This window comes from Aulostomus chinensis, chromosome 14, assembly GCF_037954235.1.
Source record: "Aulostomus chinensis isolate RoL2024-O1b breed Wild chromosome 14, RoL_Achi_v1.0, whole genome shotgun sequence".
Classification (NCBI taxonomy): Eukaryota; Metazoa; Chordata; class Actinopteri; order Syngnathiformes; family Aulostomidae; genus Aulostomus; species Aulostomus chinensis.
The window spans coordinates 27228962-27242818 of NC_141333.1; the positions used below are offsets into that span (position 1 = coordinate 27228962).

Sequence of the window (13857 nt, forward strand, 5' to 3'; positions counted from 1 at the left end):
CATACAAAATGAGTAGGAAATCACACAAAACCAGGAGTGCATCAAGTTGCCAGCTGAGTCATCTGGTAGGAGCAGGTAAAGCGCTTCCCCCAGCAGAGCTCCCCACAGGCAAGGATCTCCTCAGGTATGGCCTGCTGAGGAGAGAGACAAGCCAATCTGACTCAAGGAACTATCCTGTCTCCCAACTCATCAACACAGAAATGGTTCCTGCACTTATGTCTCAGTGGACAAAGGCAAACAGCCTCTTCATAGAGCCTGTTGTCAACAGCAAAGTCTGCATACAGGCCAAAATCAAAGCACTTTGGGAGGAGGCAACAGCAGTAGCCAGAGGCAAGACAAAACTGGAAAACAGGAACAGGTTCATTGCTAAACTGGACAAGCTGCTGGACGTCCTCACCTGTCAGTGTCTAATCAAAACCTGCATAGAAGCTAACTGCAGTTCTGAGTGTCAACAGAATGTCCACATCAACTGCTGGTGTCCTTGGTAAGAGAAAATACCAGTCCAGGATTTGGTCTTCATCAATGGACAGCAGGAGAAGACTGGCAGTATTGGACCTCACCAGATGAGCGTTGCAGACTATCCAGAAACCAGGAGGCAGGTAAGCATGATAGAGAACAGAGAGCAGAAGAAGTGGGCCACAGATGAGACAGAGAAAGATGGAGGAGTCAGCCAGGACAGAGGCGAGACAGAAGGAAGAAGTGGAACTCATGGAGGTAGACAGTGACGAGGACCTGACCAGCCCAGAGTGTGCCATCCAAGAAGAGCCAGTGCCATCCTGCTGTACTGCTGAACCACCCTATCCAAAGAGAACAAAGTACAACACAGCAGACATCACCAGCATTGCCCTAGTCTGTCTGAGACCTTACACAGGCCTCAGAGAGACTGCAAAACACTGTAAAATCGGCAGTGTAAATTTAAAACTTAAAGAGTCAATTTTAACACTGAGTCAGTGATCCCTATCTACAGAATGTTAAAGTTACACTGAAGGTAGTGTTATAATTTCAGTGTCAACTTAACTGTAGTTAGAGTTAATATTTTGCACTTAATTACACTTGAAAGTGTTAATTCAGTTTTACTCTATGAAGAAAATGACACTGTTGGTGTCGCTTGCATTTAACACTAAGTGGTTTTAAGTGTTAATCAGAAATTACTCTTGTTTATTAACTCTTTCCAAGTGTTAAACTTAATTCACCCCAAGTGTTGTTTGAGAAATGACTCTAGAGTGTTCTTATATAACCTTTTCCTACTGGTGTTAAATTGTTCCCCTCGATATATTTACTCCCTTTAAGTGTTACCCAACACCTTAAATATCAAAAATATTTTTCAGTACAGTGCAGAATTAGAGTGGTAAATTGTGATTTTCTCCTTAACCATCCACATTTCAAGGCTTTTAAAGGTGAAAAACATGAACACCACAACATATATTTTTCATAACAATTTATTTAACATAAAACCCCAAGGCTTAAGTTTTAACTGCAATACCTTCCAGACACATTGTGTGCAAAGGAATTAAGTGAAGGAGGAGAAGAATGGAGGAAAGATCCCTGTCCCATCCTGTCAAAACACACAAACAAGAAACAAAACAAAAACTAATTAACACAATGGTACTATAAGCTCACAACTTAAAATATTATGCATGCACCACAACTGAAACAACAACAAGTTAAACTGTAATAGGAGAAAAACAAGAGAACAAAATTAAAAATTCCAGATTCGAGGGTGTCATCCATTTCCTCTCCACCTGACGTAGCTTCAGCACAGTAGATTAGTTCTTCAAGCTCGCTTGAGGTGGGAAGAGCCTTGCTCTGCTGAATGACTTTTTGCTTGAATGTAGTGGGCCACCTGGACAGAGATACTCCCACATGAGAAATTCTGACAACAACTAAGGTTGTAAAAAATTGTTGACAAGATAACAGGATCAGTGACATCAGTTTTTCTAATGCCTAGAATTATTAAGTGACACAATATTGCCATGCTCACTGAGCACAGCATGAACAAGGTCAAGATATAGAGACTTACTTTTCCAAAAACCTGGCCGTGACATCCTCACCAAACTGCAGGATGAAGTCTTGCTCCATCTGCAACAGACGAAAACATAACAGATTTCCATTATTGCCATCATATTGTTATTTATAGGTGCAATTTACCTCTCATTTAAATCAGAAATATTAAACTGTGTCAAGTGCCTTTGACTTCCTAAAAGAACCAAATATTTTCAAATGGTTGAACATAAAATATTTCACAATCATAGAGACAATAGATTTTATGTTTGGTGGTATTACTAACAAAATTTAGTTCCAGACTGCAGATATAAGTAGACGGTGTGTGTGTGTGTGTGTGTGTGTGTGTGTGTACTGTCTGCGTGTGAGATAGACTGGGCTAACATGCAGCGGATCTGTCGTGACACAGAGAGCAGAGGAGCGGTAGCAGAGTTAATAAACTCATGTAAGCTAACACTATAACGTTAGGAGCACAGATAAACCAGTAATGCCTGGAAGTCATTCACACCACAAGCGCTATTTGTCCATGCAAAGTTACACAAAAGAGAGAAACACTACACTTACTGAAATACGACATGAGTTTACCGACCATGAAAGCTACGGAAACCACAACTGCTGCATTCCAAATTCAAATTATTGAACTTTCCAAGCGCAACCAGTGAGATAGCAACAGAATGCAAATGTTAGCCAGCCGCTTGTTTATCATAGCGGTCCTGGCACTGTGCTTTACCTCTCTGCAACCTACCTTGCAGAGAGTTGAAATTCTTATTGTGAGGGCCCAAGAGAGTCCGTGACCCTACACTGACCGCGGAACTGGGGGTAACTGCTAAAGCTTGCCCTGGACAAGTCAAGACAAGTCCCAAACATGCAGCTTCCAGTGACAAACTGTCCTTTTGCTAAAACACAAAGAACTCCGCCTTAAAAATATTAACTACATCTTGCTGTTGAGTTTTACATGAGTTAGTACATTTTCTCCAAATATTACACGCACATTTAAGCTAGCCATCCACTTCGTCAACATAATCTTTTAAAATTCAGCACACTATGACTAACAACTCGTATGAAATGTACAGTTAACAAACATAATTTAGATATTCTAAATGTTGCGTATATATTAAAAATTAGCAGTTTAATAAGCGATTAGGAGAGACTTACCGAAGTCAGTCGATGACAAGAAAATGGCGGCTGGGAGACTCCTGGTCCGTTTGCAACATGAGGTGAAGGTTGATGGGACCTCCCAGAGTACTTCATGGGTGTCTGGTGTAACTTTGATTTTACATTGTAGGCTCCTAGTGTACTTTTTTACACTGTGTTTGTAACTCTGAAAATTTTCACCAACACTGGGCTGCACAGGGGCGCATTTTACTCTAATTATTGTTAATGTAACTCTGTCAGAGGAAATAAACTTTATCACAGCATATTTTACTCTGCAGAATTTACTGTGTATGCAACTCTCTCTCTTCTTGCGACCGCAAGTTTTTAGTATGAGATCCATGCAAGTATTGATACATGAGGCCCCAGATGGCCAGTCCTGAGCTTCAGAAAATATCTAGTCACCGCCTTCCATCCATGATGGTCCAAAGCAGCTGGTCTGACCACCCGATACACCAACCACAGTCTTAGGAGCACTGCTGTCCGTCGTCTGTCTGTTGCCAGTTCAGACAAATCATGTCTGTTACGGGACACAAGTAGGCCTAAGCCTAGGTTATAAATAAATCATTGTGTGGTAAGAATAACCTGAAGCATACCTAAAGCCTACTGCAAAGATACTTTAAAAAAAAATTGCAGGTGTGAATTCAGCCTCAAAAGCTCCTGGGTGCCATCCAACACAGACAAAAAAGTTTGGAATCGGGTGTTGTCCACATCCCAGCAAACTTCCACAACAAGTATGGTCTGCCATCCTATCAGCCTACCATGTCCGATTCTTCTTTCCTTGCCATGAATTTCCCCATGCCCTTCTCCATGTCTCAATTAACCATCAAAGGGAATGGCCAGTTTAATACACATACATGAATCAATGATTGCCTGAAGAAAATTAATTATCTTGAATAGCCTATAGGCTATTTATTGAGCTTGAGTGTATCTAACTAAAATAGCCCAAATATAATGGTTAAATGATGTTGTTATATATTTATTGCAAATAAAGTAATCCAACCATTGTTCCAGTTTTTATTAATAGTCTACTAACCCCAGATGAATGCATGTTTGATCGGTTGTAATTAGGTTGTAAGTAGATCTTTATTTGAAGTTTGAAATCCTCCTACCCAAAATACAGGCATTCCATGACGGAGTAAGGAATGCATATTTGATTGATTGTAATTAAAGGGGACTACTTTTTGAGGGAGATGAACTCAAAAAAAGAGTATACATTTAATTAGCATGCAATACGAATAGGAAAAAGCATAATTCTGAAAGTATTTAATTTTTTTATTATGTTAGCAAGTTGACAAGAAATTGAATAAACGGGATAATTACCTTAAGGCAGGGCAATAAACAGTTTGCTATGCCCCCGTGGAAGGTTACCTCAACATGTCTCGGGCGGTAAGCCATCCACAAGGGCATATCGAACTGTTTATTGTCCTGCCCTGAGGTGATTATCCCTTACATATCTTATCCATAACAGTGATGATTATGAACAAACTTAATATGAAGATGTGACATTTCAACTTAAGTACAAGTTCAGTTTAATTTATGTTTTCATTTCCAGTTCATTTTAGAGCTGTTTACACCAACTCAGTTCAGTCTTAATAAAGGGAAAAGAAAAGGATCCAACACTCCTACCACTCAGGCAGCGAGTTTACCAACAGAACGCGGAAGCGGATGTCCTCACTGGCACAATGAAAATGAGTTCTCGTCGCTGGAAACATGGTCCACGATTCTGGCTCGCCATCCTGTATCCCACGTCATAAATGAAATTTATTAATTTTCTAGCTTTATAAATTAAAACTGCAAATCTGCAAGTTTGTATATCACATAGTCAACAGGGCCTTTAATAGATCCACCAATACAGCAACACAGTTTTGTCTTTTGTCAGGAGCAGATACTATATCCTGCACAACTAAAGTGGTAGCTTAAATGGTACTATGCTTCTCCCTGAAACCAGGCTGGTATGGAAACTGAGTGCAATGAAATAAATGGCTTGAGCTGGCTATATAACAAGGGCTCTATGATTTTCGCAACATAGGACAGTTTTGAGATTGGACAAAAACTGTTAAGATCACTTGTGTCCCCATCTTAGTGTAATGAGAATAAATGAACCATTTTCCATACATTTGGACAGCGAAAGATTAAATGTATTGGTTATTGGCTCTGTAATCAACACGGCAGACAGTTTAAGACAGAATGGATCCAGGTTCCATCCATCCATCCATTTTCTTCTGCTTATCCTACTAAGGGTCGAGGGGGGCTTGTTTTTTTAGCACCTGTTTAAGAGATTTATATTCTTAATAAAGATTTGAATTAATTTCTGTGTCATGACAATAATTGATGTAATGTATATTTTGTGGCTTAAATAAAACAAATGACTCATTATAAATCTTATTTCCTGAATGAGAAACAATTGTTGTTTTTTAAAGCAATAACTTTTGATAAAAAATAGTTTATTAAATTGTTTCATAAATATTAAAAACAATATAAAATCAGTATCTTTTTTCTTTCTGTCTCCATTTTTATATATAGGAATAATTTTTGCTATTTTCATTTTTGAAGGAAATATACCAGATTGAAATGACAGATTACAAATGTATGTAAATGGTTGAACTATATCTTCAATAATACTTTTAACTAATACCATGTCAGTATCAAAACAATCAGTGGACTTCCTCCATCTGTTTACAACTGCTCATCCTGTTAATGGTCAAGTGGGGGGTGGAGCCTATCCCAGCAGCTTTTGGGCGAGAGGCAGGTCACACCCTGTACAGGTCACCAGTCCATCGCAGGGCCAACACAGTTTGCTTTTTTTGGTGGCATTTTGAGATCAGCCTCTCTATTTTAGGTTGGTTTCGCTATTGTATTTCAGTATTCACTGTTTTTTGGTCCAAATCCTATTGCTGCTCAAGTAGATGCCATGTCGCCACTTAAACCAACACCCATGTCAATGTCCATGTCCATGCCTTGATGTGTTTTTGGCCTCCAGGAGTTTGAGATACCCTGTGCTGCTCCTTCAGCCACAGTAGGAAACTACCACTGTTTGTGAAACTGAGATATGGTTACAGAGCAAAAAAATAAAGTGCACTTCAGGTTAAGTCTTAAAAAAAAATTGTAATTGAAAAAATGCACACACACACACACACACACACACACACATTGACCATTCTGCCCTTGTGGGTTCATTATATACACTTTAGCAGACCTTAAGCAGTAGCCAGTGATTGCTAAACAGTCCTGATTGATAGGCTGGTGAAGACCTCAGTCCTTTAGCCAATAATCATTCACACATACTCGTCCACTGTGCACCCATCTGTTCTGCTCAGCTGCCGATAGAGTTCGAGCCGCATGCTGATACGGCGCTTGGTGCCTCAAGATAGACAGGGCCAGTCAGCATTCACCACACTGATGACTAAGAGAGAAAACCAAGAGTCAGGGAAATATCAATAAGTGTAGAGCCAGGTGATAATGTCATACGACTCTCAAATACAGGAACATACAGTCACTCATAATTTCTTTCATAAACAATAATTCTGTTTTTCTTGATTCCTTAAAGGGACCATATTAAAAAAAATCACTATTTTAGTGTATATATATATATATATTTGGGCCTCTGATGTGCATGAAACCAGAGATCTTGAGCTGGCTTGCTCTTTATTCTTGTCATTCAACAAGCTGTTCAGATTTGATGCCTCTTGATGCATCAGAAGGGGCTCAACTGAAATTTTAACTACCATCCCATGGGGCTTTGTCATTAAATTGGGAATGGAGATAATAAAACCCTGCTAAACTATTTTTCCTTTCTGACATTCTCAAAACAATTTACATTTTTGCTGAAACAGAAGTACTTTGGCCTAAATGTTAGTTTTTAGAGGACCGTATATACCTTTCTGTACATGCCTGGGTGCAAAGAGGTTTTTAAAGACATAAAGCCACTAAGACCTGTCGACTGCAAGATCATTTGACCTGGGAGTAGACATTTATATATCTATATAAAGCTTGTAACTTTGGGCATCATGTTGGGCATCTTTATTTCAACTGGCCAAAACAAATGTGACTTCACAATTTTTTTTTATTGTGAAGAGGAGCTTGACAGCAGGTTTTTTTGAAATGAAATGGTCTCCTATCATGTCTCACATGTATGGGAGACAGTGCCCCCCCTCCAAAAAACAAAACATCTTCGGATCTTCTGAACTATTCTCTCATACAGAATACTGCCATGTGCCTTGAACCTTTGTACTGTAAGTGTCATGGCCACTGCTGCAATAACTGGCAGTGTGGAATAACAAAAAAAAAAGCAAAAAATATTTATCCATCTGTTCAATCAGCCGGCTGCTGATCAGGCTTAACATTCACACTCTCTTGTCTGTTCCTAAAAATAGGAACTATAGCAGAAAGTCAATCCTAACCTAAGGCTACTGTTATTAGCGGTGATTCTAAGGCAAAGTTCAACAGCCATGTTCAACCAGTAAAGCAACTCAGATATGGCAAAACTTACCGCTTGAAGGCCAGCATTTTTTTTTTTAATTGGAGGTTTGTACTGATACATTTTTTTTTTTTAGATTTGATCTTTCAAAAAGTCCAGCTTCTTCTAGTAGAGTGGGTTTTACATAACATGGTACCTTTAAGGACACAACCAAGAACCTGGAGGCATTTAAGACACCAACCATTCACCTGACCATTGTGTGGTTGGAGCACCTCAGATGTCACCTGAAGTCAACATCCACCGACAGTCTGACACCCGTGAGTGAAAGAAATGCCCAACAATTCTGACAGACAAATGTGACCTGCATCTCCTGATTGCAATGTTCTTGCATCCTAAACTGTGAAGCCTGAGGGTGTTTCCACATCAGGCTGAGGTGAATAGTGTTTAAAAAGAAGCACAATGTCTTGTTTAATGTATGCCTGTAGAAAAATTTATGCCAGTCCTATAAATTATATAAGTTTTCCAGTGAGTCATTTCTCCAATGAAATCTCAAATTTGACATTGTTTTCCTTGGTTTTAGGAAGGCAGAAAAATCCCAATGTCATTTAGGTTATACTTGCAAGTGATGGCTTTAGGGGATTCAAAAAAGTAATAGATAGGCCTGTTATATTTGGAAATCATTCATTATAGTGACCTGTTGGGCCTGGTTTAGTGTTCTGTTAGTGAGGTTACTGGGCCTTTAAGGGGTGCGACATGTTGGTACGGCAGTTGTCATACAGTGTAGTGTTGAGTCAATGCACTAAAAGCATGATAATTAAAACCAGTTTGATCATTGTGTACGGTATACAAACACAATATTTTACAGACGAGGATGGCTGCTCTTGCCCTGCCACATACTCCACATTTTCAACCTGTTTCCGGTAATCCTGCTGTTCCCTGGGACCGATAACTGATGTCATTTGAAGATTATTTGTTGCCTTTGGGACACGGTCTTAGCAGAGCCGAGAAAGTGCGTGCTCCTCCACCATTGTCTCAGGCAGAGGGGACAACGAATCTTTGCAACATTTGTTCTTGGATAATAATTATGCTGCAGCCACGGCCTCTCTGTAGGCCCACATCAGCTCCAGTACAAGCTTGTGGGTGCACTGTTTTGAGTTTCATCAAAGGACCCAGGTGAGACTGTCGCCCATTTTGTGTCAGCATTTCACGAGCTGGCCAAGGTCTGTGATTTTGGGGCTTTGGAGGATGGACTTATAGTTGACCAGTTAATAGAGATATGTACAAGAGCCAGACTCCATGACTTTATCAGATGCATTGGTGATTGGAAAACAGTAGGAAATACCCCTAATAGAGGCACCCATGTTTGGCCGCGCAGTGCATGAGCCGGTGACATCATATATATATATATATATATATATACTGTCCACAAATACAAAAATGAAAAAAAATTATCACTCCCAATAATAGCACTAGGCAAATTGAGGTTGAAAGCTCAGTCAAAAAGGCTACGAAGAGCAAAACAAAAGTTTTGAGGAAGATTCAGAGCTAAACTTTTTCCTACAGTAACAAAAGCTTGAAAACTATGGCATCTGCAATTCATATCAAAATGAGATTTTGCGTGTTTCTGTGTGCTGTGTGTTTATGTGTGTGCGTGTGTGTGTGTGTGTGTGTGTGTGTGTGTGTGTGTGTGTGTTTGTGTGATTGAATTGCCTGTATGGTGTATGAAAGATAAAGGAGTAGGGAAGGATGCAGCAGAGACATGGATCACCCTTGACACAGCAAAACATTAAACACAACATTCTGTCTGTGTAAATGTAAAGCATGTCTCCACAGCTGCCATAACTGCTATATGCCTGCACGTGTGTGTGCTGGTTAAAAATATTTTAATGGCACGGAACAAGGCACAGCTGACATACCCTATAATTTAGCCATACATCCACATCCTTCAGTATGTTTTAGTGGGCTATACTAAAGGTTATTATTAGAATTAGTGGTTTATGTGTGAATATAAATTACTTCTGAAAAAAACTGCCACATAACTTGCCTAACTAAACCATGTTGTTGGGGCTAGTAACATGGTTGTTACAGTCATTTCTGTGTCATAAAAAAGTGTAGAAAACATGGCAGTAGAAAACTGTAAATTTGCTGTCATTGGCTGTCCAATTTCTGCAACATTGATGTGATCAATAGACTCTTTGATTCAGTTTATCATCCTGCCTTGCAATTAATTACAGGTAACAATTATTCCACATATCACTCAATATAAAAGGTGAAAACATTACAGGCAATGGCATATGTTTATTTATGAAGCACTAAATGGCAGCATACCTGTATTAGCTCTGATTGAACTGTTCTTACAATAATTGCTCAACCTCATTAAGTGAGTTGGTAACTCAAGTCAAACTTGTATAAAGTGAATTATGGAAAAGCTCTTTCAGTTTCTGTGCTGCACACAATATTTTACAGCACACCCCAGAACTTAATACAGTCATATCTATTGGCCATTTTACAACCATGAAATCGCTGAGCTCATAAATGTCTTTCAATTCTGTTAGTCTATTACTGTTACATGCTTGCTGCTTTCTTTATTTATCTCTCACTTTCTACTGTTCTCTTCATCAAATGAGGGCATGCTCTCAATGATTACTAGAGGTATAAAAAAAGGTTGAATTTATGAGCCCACTAACCTTGACCTCTAACTGAATTTATCCAGTCATCCACTCTGTAATGCTTTGTTGTGTAAAGAACTCTACATCGTGTTGGACTTTTATTGTCTCAGAAGCCTGGGTTTTTTTTCTCCATGAATTATTTTACAATAAGTCCCGATTTCATGGAAAAAAAACATTCTGGCTATGTCAAGGCTAATTGCCTGTTTTTTCATAAAGCAAGCTTAAGCACTATCTCAGCATCAGGAGGTGTCTTATTGTGCCTTTTCATCCATTTATATTGATTTTACAGTTTTCCTCCATTGTATACACACAAGCAGAGCCATTTCTTGCTACATGCAGACAAAAGGCATATGACCTCTGCAGCCACTAGCAGGCCCCCTAGCTGAAAGTTCTGCCTCAAACAATTTGGAAAGAATTGATTACCTTTCTCTGCTTGTGGCCATTCACGTATTTAGCACTTATATGCCTATATAAGTATTCATTGTCTGATGTATAAACAAAACTAAGCTGCAATTAATAGGGAAGCCTTGTGTTTGCGGTGTAATAAATCCTAAATCATGACATCATCAAAATACTCATGGTGTCAGCGAGTTGAATAGTGGTAGCAATTGTGCATCAAAATGGACATGCCACTCGAGTGTCAAAAAGAGAAGACACCAGAGGAGGAAAAAGGCTCACAGGATAAGGTAAGACATGATGATAGATTCACCTGTGGGGTGGAATGGGCGGCTATAATGTTTGGCAATGTTTGTTGGTTTGATACGTTTGTCCTCCTGGCTAGCTCAGGCTAGTCTCAGTTTAATGGATCAACTTGCAATTTCAGCTAGCTAGCTAGCATTGCTTGTATGTAACCTCCCCCCCACCCCATGCTTTAACTGTGTCCATTACAAACTGTCCAATCACTAAAATCAGGATTCAGCTTTCACAATCATTTACACATTTTCTTGAAACCATGCCCCCATTTCTGAAAAGTGTGAGAACAAAAATCTAATTTAAAATCAAGTTGTATTACTGCACACTGCAAATTGGAGTGCAAAAATTGAAGTTAACCAATGATTCCCCAGTCAGCTTCAGTGTCATGCTGTAAATACTATGTTCTGTCTCTAATAGTTTCTGTCCATTGTTGATGATAAACTTTCAACAACCTGTGACCCCTGACCTGGATCCTATTAGCTATATCCCATCATTAGCACAAATTGTGATCAATTCTGTGGCATAGTGTTTAAACTGTGCTTGAATTGTGTTGGACCTTTGCTGTATGTGCTCATCATTATACATCATAGTGCATCACAGGTGGAATGTCAAAATTGTATTGAGTAAGAATGTGTTTAGTATCATGCAAAAAGGGTCAATGACAGCTCCAAATTGTGTCTAATTTGGTGAAATCTGTGTATTTTTATCAAAAAGAGGTAGATTGGTTCAATAAATGGATTCTGTTGTCACCCTGGATGTATTCATTCTTGTGCGCGCAAACCGGAAAGTGGCAGAGAGCGTCAAGAAGAAAGGCGGAGGTTTGTGTGTGTTTTTTAATGACAGGTGGTGTAACCCCAGGCACATCACTGCTAAAGAACAGCTCCGCGGTAGAGACATTAAGCTGCTAGCAATCAGTGTTGGGCTGTACTGCATCCTTTGGGAGTTTTCTCGTCATTGTTATCACTGTGCACATCCCCCAATCAGCTAATGCAGCTGCTGCGTGCAAGCGCATTCACTGTGCAGTGTCAATGCTACAGACGAGACACCCAGATGCCCTCCTCATCTCCAGGTATTTTAATAATGCCTCCCTCTCAGCCACTCTACTAAACTTCAAGCAGTATGTGAGCCGCCACACAAGGGACAATAAAACTCTGGACTTATTGTAAGAAAACACAAAGGATGCGTACTTCCTCTGAATGTTACCAAACACCATTCCTGGACTCATCACCTCAGTCACCGCCCCTCCGAGCTTTCCATCACCAAGGACCAAATGAGGAGAGAGCTCAGGAGGACAATGGTGAGGAAAGCCACAGGCCCCGCTGCTGTCACCTCCAGGTTGCACAGGGAGTGTGCCCACCAACTCAGTGAGGTGGTCCAGTACTTGTTCAACATGAGCCTCAGCCTGGACACAGTGTTGATCCTGTGGAAGACCTCCTGTGTTGTGCCGGTTCCTAAGATCGCCCAACCTGGTGAACCAAGCCACTACGGACCTGTCGCCTTGACCTGTCACCTGATGAAGACCATGGAGAGGATCGTCCTCGGCCACCTCTGCACAGCGGTGAGCTCTGCGCTGGACCCCTGCAGTTCCCATCGTCCTGGCATTGGGGTGGATGATGACATTATCTACCTGCTGCATCGGGCCTTGTCTCAACAGTGATTTTATACTGTACATATATATATATATATATATATATATATCAGGGATGATTTAGCGAACACAACGAAGCAAAGCACTACGTTGACAGCAACATTGAGTATCATCTCCCTAATGTATGTACCGTGCCATGTTTGTTTTACCTGATGTGTGTGTGTGTGTGTGTGTCCGTGTGTATGCTTGTGTGTGTGTTTCATGATCTGAATGACTTTCTCCAGTTGCAAGTGAGTGGTGCAAATTCATTTATTCTGCATTCGGTTTGATTCCTCAGTGTGATCTTGTATCAGTAAGGCAGATCAGCGTTAATCAATCCTGAGGAAATTATTCCAATGTCATTTGTTCACTTTCTTATTTCCTTCCAAATGTCACTGTTATGATGAGCTCCCCGAATGATCATGAATGTCTGTACTAAACTTCAAAATCAAATGAGTTTTATGTTATGTCTTTCTGGACCAAAGTGGTGGACCAGTTAAATGTTGTCATTGCGGGATACCTTCTGCCTCCATCAGTGCATCACATACCTTGTTGTTTTCAGAGAAATGAAAACACATACATAATATTGAAGGAGTCCAACACAAGCGCACCTCTCTTATTTTTCTTTTTAAAAGATTACTACAGTGCTCAACAGAACAACCAACATGAATCATTATTGGAGTCTTCATCATCTACAGCAGCAGTTCCCAAACTTTTCTGGCCATGCACCCCCTTCTATATCCCTACTGGGTTGATGCACCCCGAATTCCCCACACTTTTGGGGAAAATAAAAAAACCCATCAACATACAAATGCTGCATACATTGGTAGAGGACAACTTCTTCTACACTTCATCTTAAGATGAGGTGCATTTTGAATAGCCTGCATTTATTTATTAATCAATAGGTCAGCTTTTGATTTTAAATTTTACAAAGGAAAAGTTATTTTGCACATCTTTATTGTGTGTGAAAATCTCACTTAAAAACTACTCCAAACCACCAAATGTTACTCCAATAAATGTAAAAGTGGCTTAGTCAAAATATAACAAACAACAGAACTAAAGTATTTGCTTCAAAAAATTACTTAAGTAAAGGTACAAAAAAAATACATCGGCAAATGAAAGTAGCTTCACTGTCAATTTAGAGTATGCAGTCAACCTCGTCCCCACTTCCATGTCTTTGGACTGCGTGAACAAGCCAGAGTACCCAGAGAGAACCCACACAGGCACAGGGAGAACATGCAGACTCCACACAGAAAGATCCTGTGCCTGAGCCAGGGCTCGAACCCGGATCCTTC

The 13857-nt window shown here is 39.9% G+C and overlaps 1 protein-coding gene across 3 annotated transcripts; it reads right to left on the bottom strand.

Annotated features, from left to right (window-relative positions):
• Positions 1–1427: 1427 nt before the first annotated feature.
• Positions 1428–3338, bottom strand: LOC147250416 (uncharacterized). Of its 3 annotated transcripts, none has more exons than XR_015119341.1 (4): positions 2747–2863; positions 2021–2079; positions 1743–1843; positions 1428–1555 (listed from the first exon to the last, which is right to left on the bottom strand). XR_015119341.1 is itself a non-coding variant. In XM_086225316.1 (4 exons), exons 1-4 carry the CDS (start codon positions 3250–3252, stop codon positions 1464–1466), a joined length of 348 nt encoding a protein of 115 aa, XP_086081442.1. In that variant the 5' UTR covers positions 3253–3338; the 3' UTR covers positions 1428–1463. The 3 variants fall into 3 exon arrangements, 1 of the variants encoding a protein (XP_086081442.1); XR_015119342.1 differs by having other exon boundaries at positions 2566–2777; XM_086225316.1 differs by lacking the exon at positions 2747–2863 and adding an exon at positions 3157–3338.
• Between the last annotated feature and the right edge of the window lie 10519 nt (positions 3339–13857).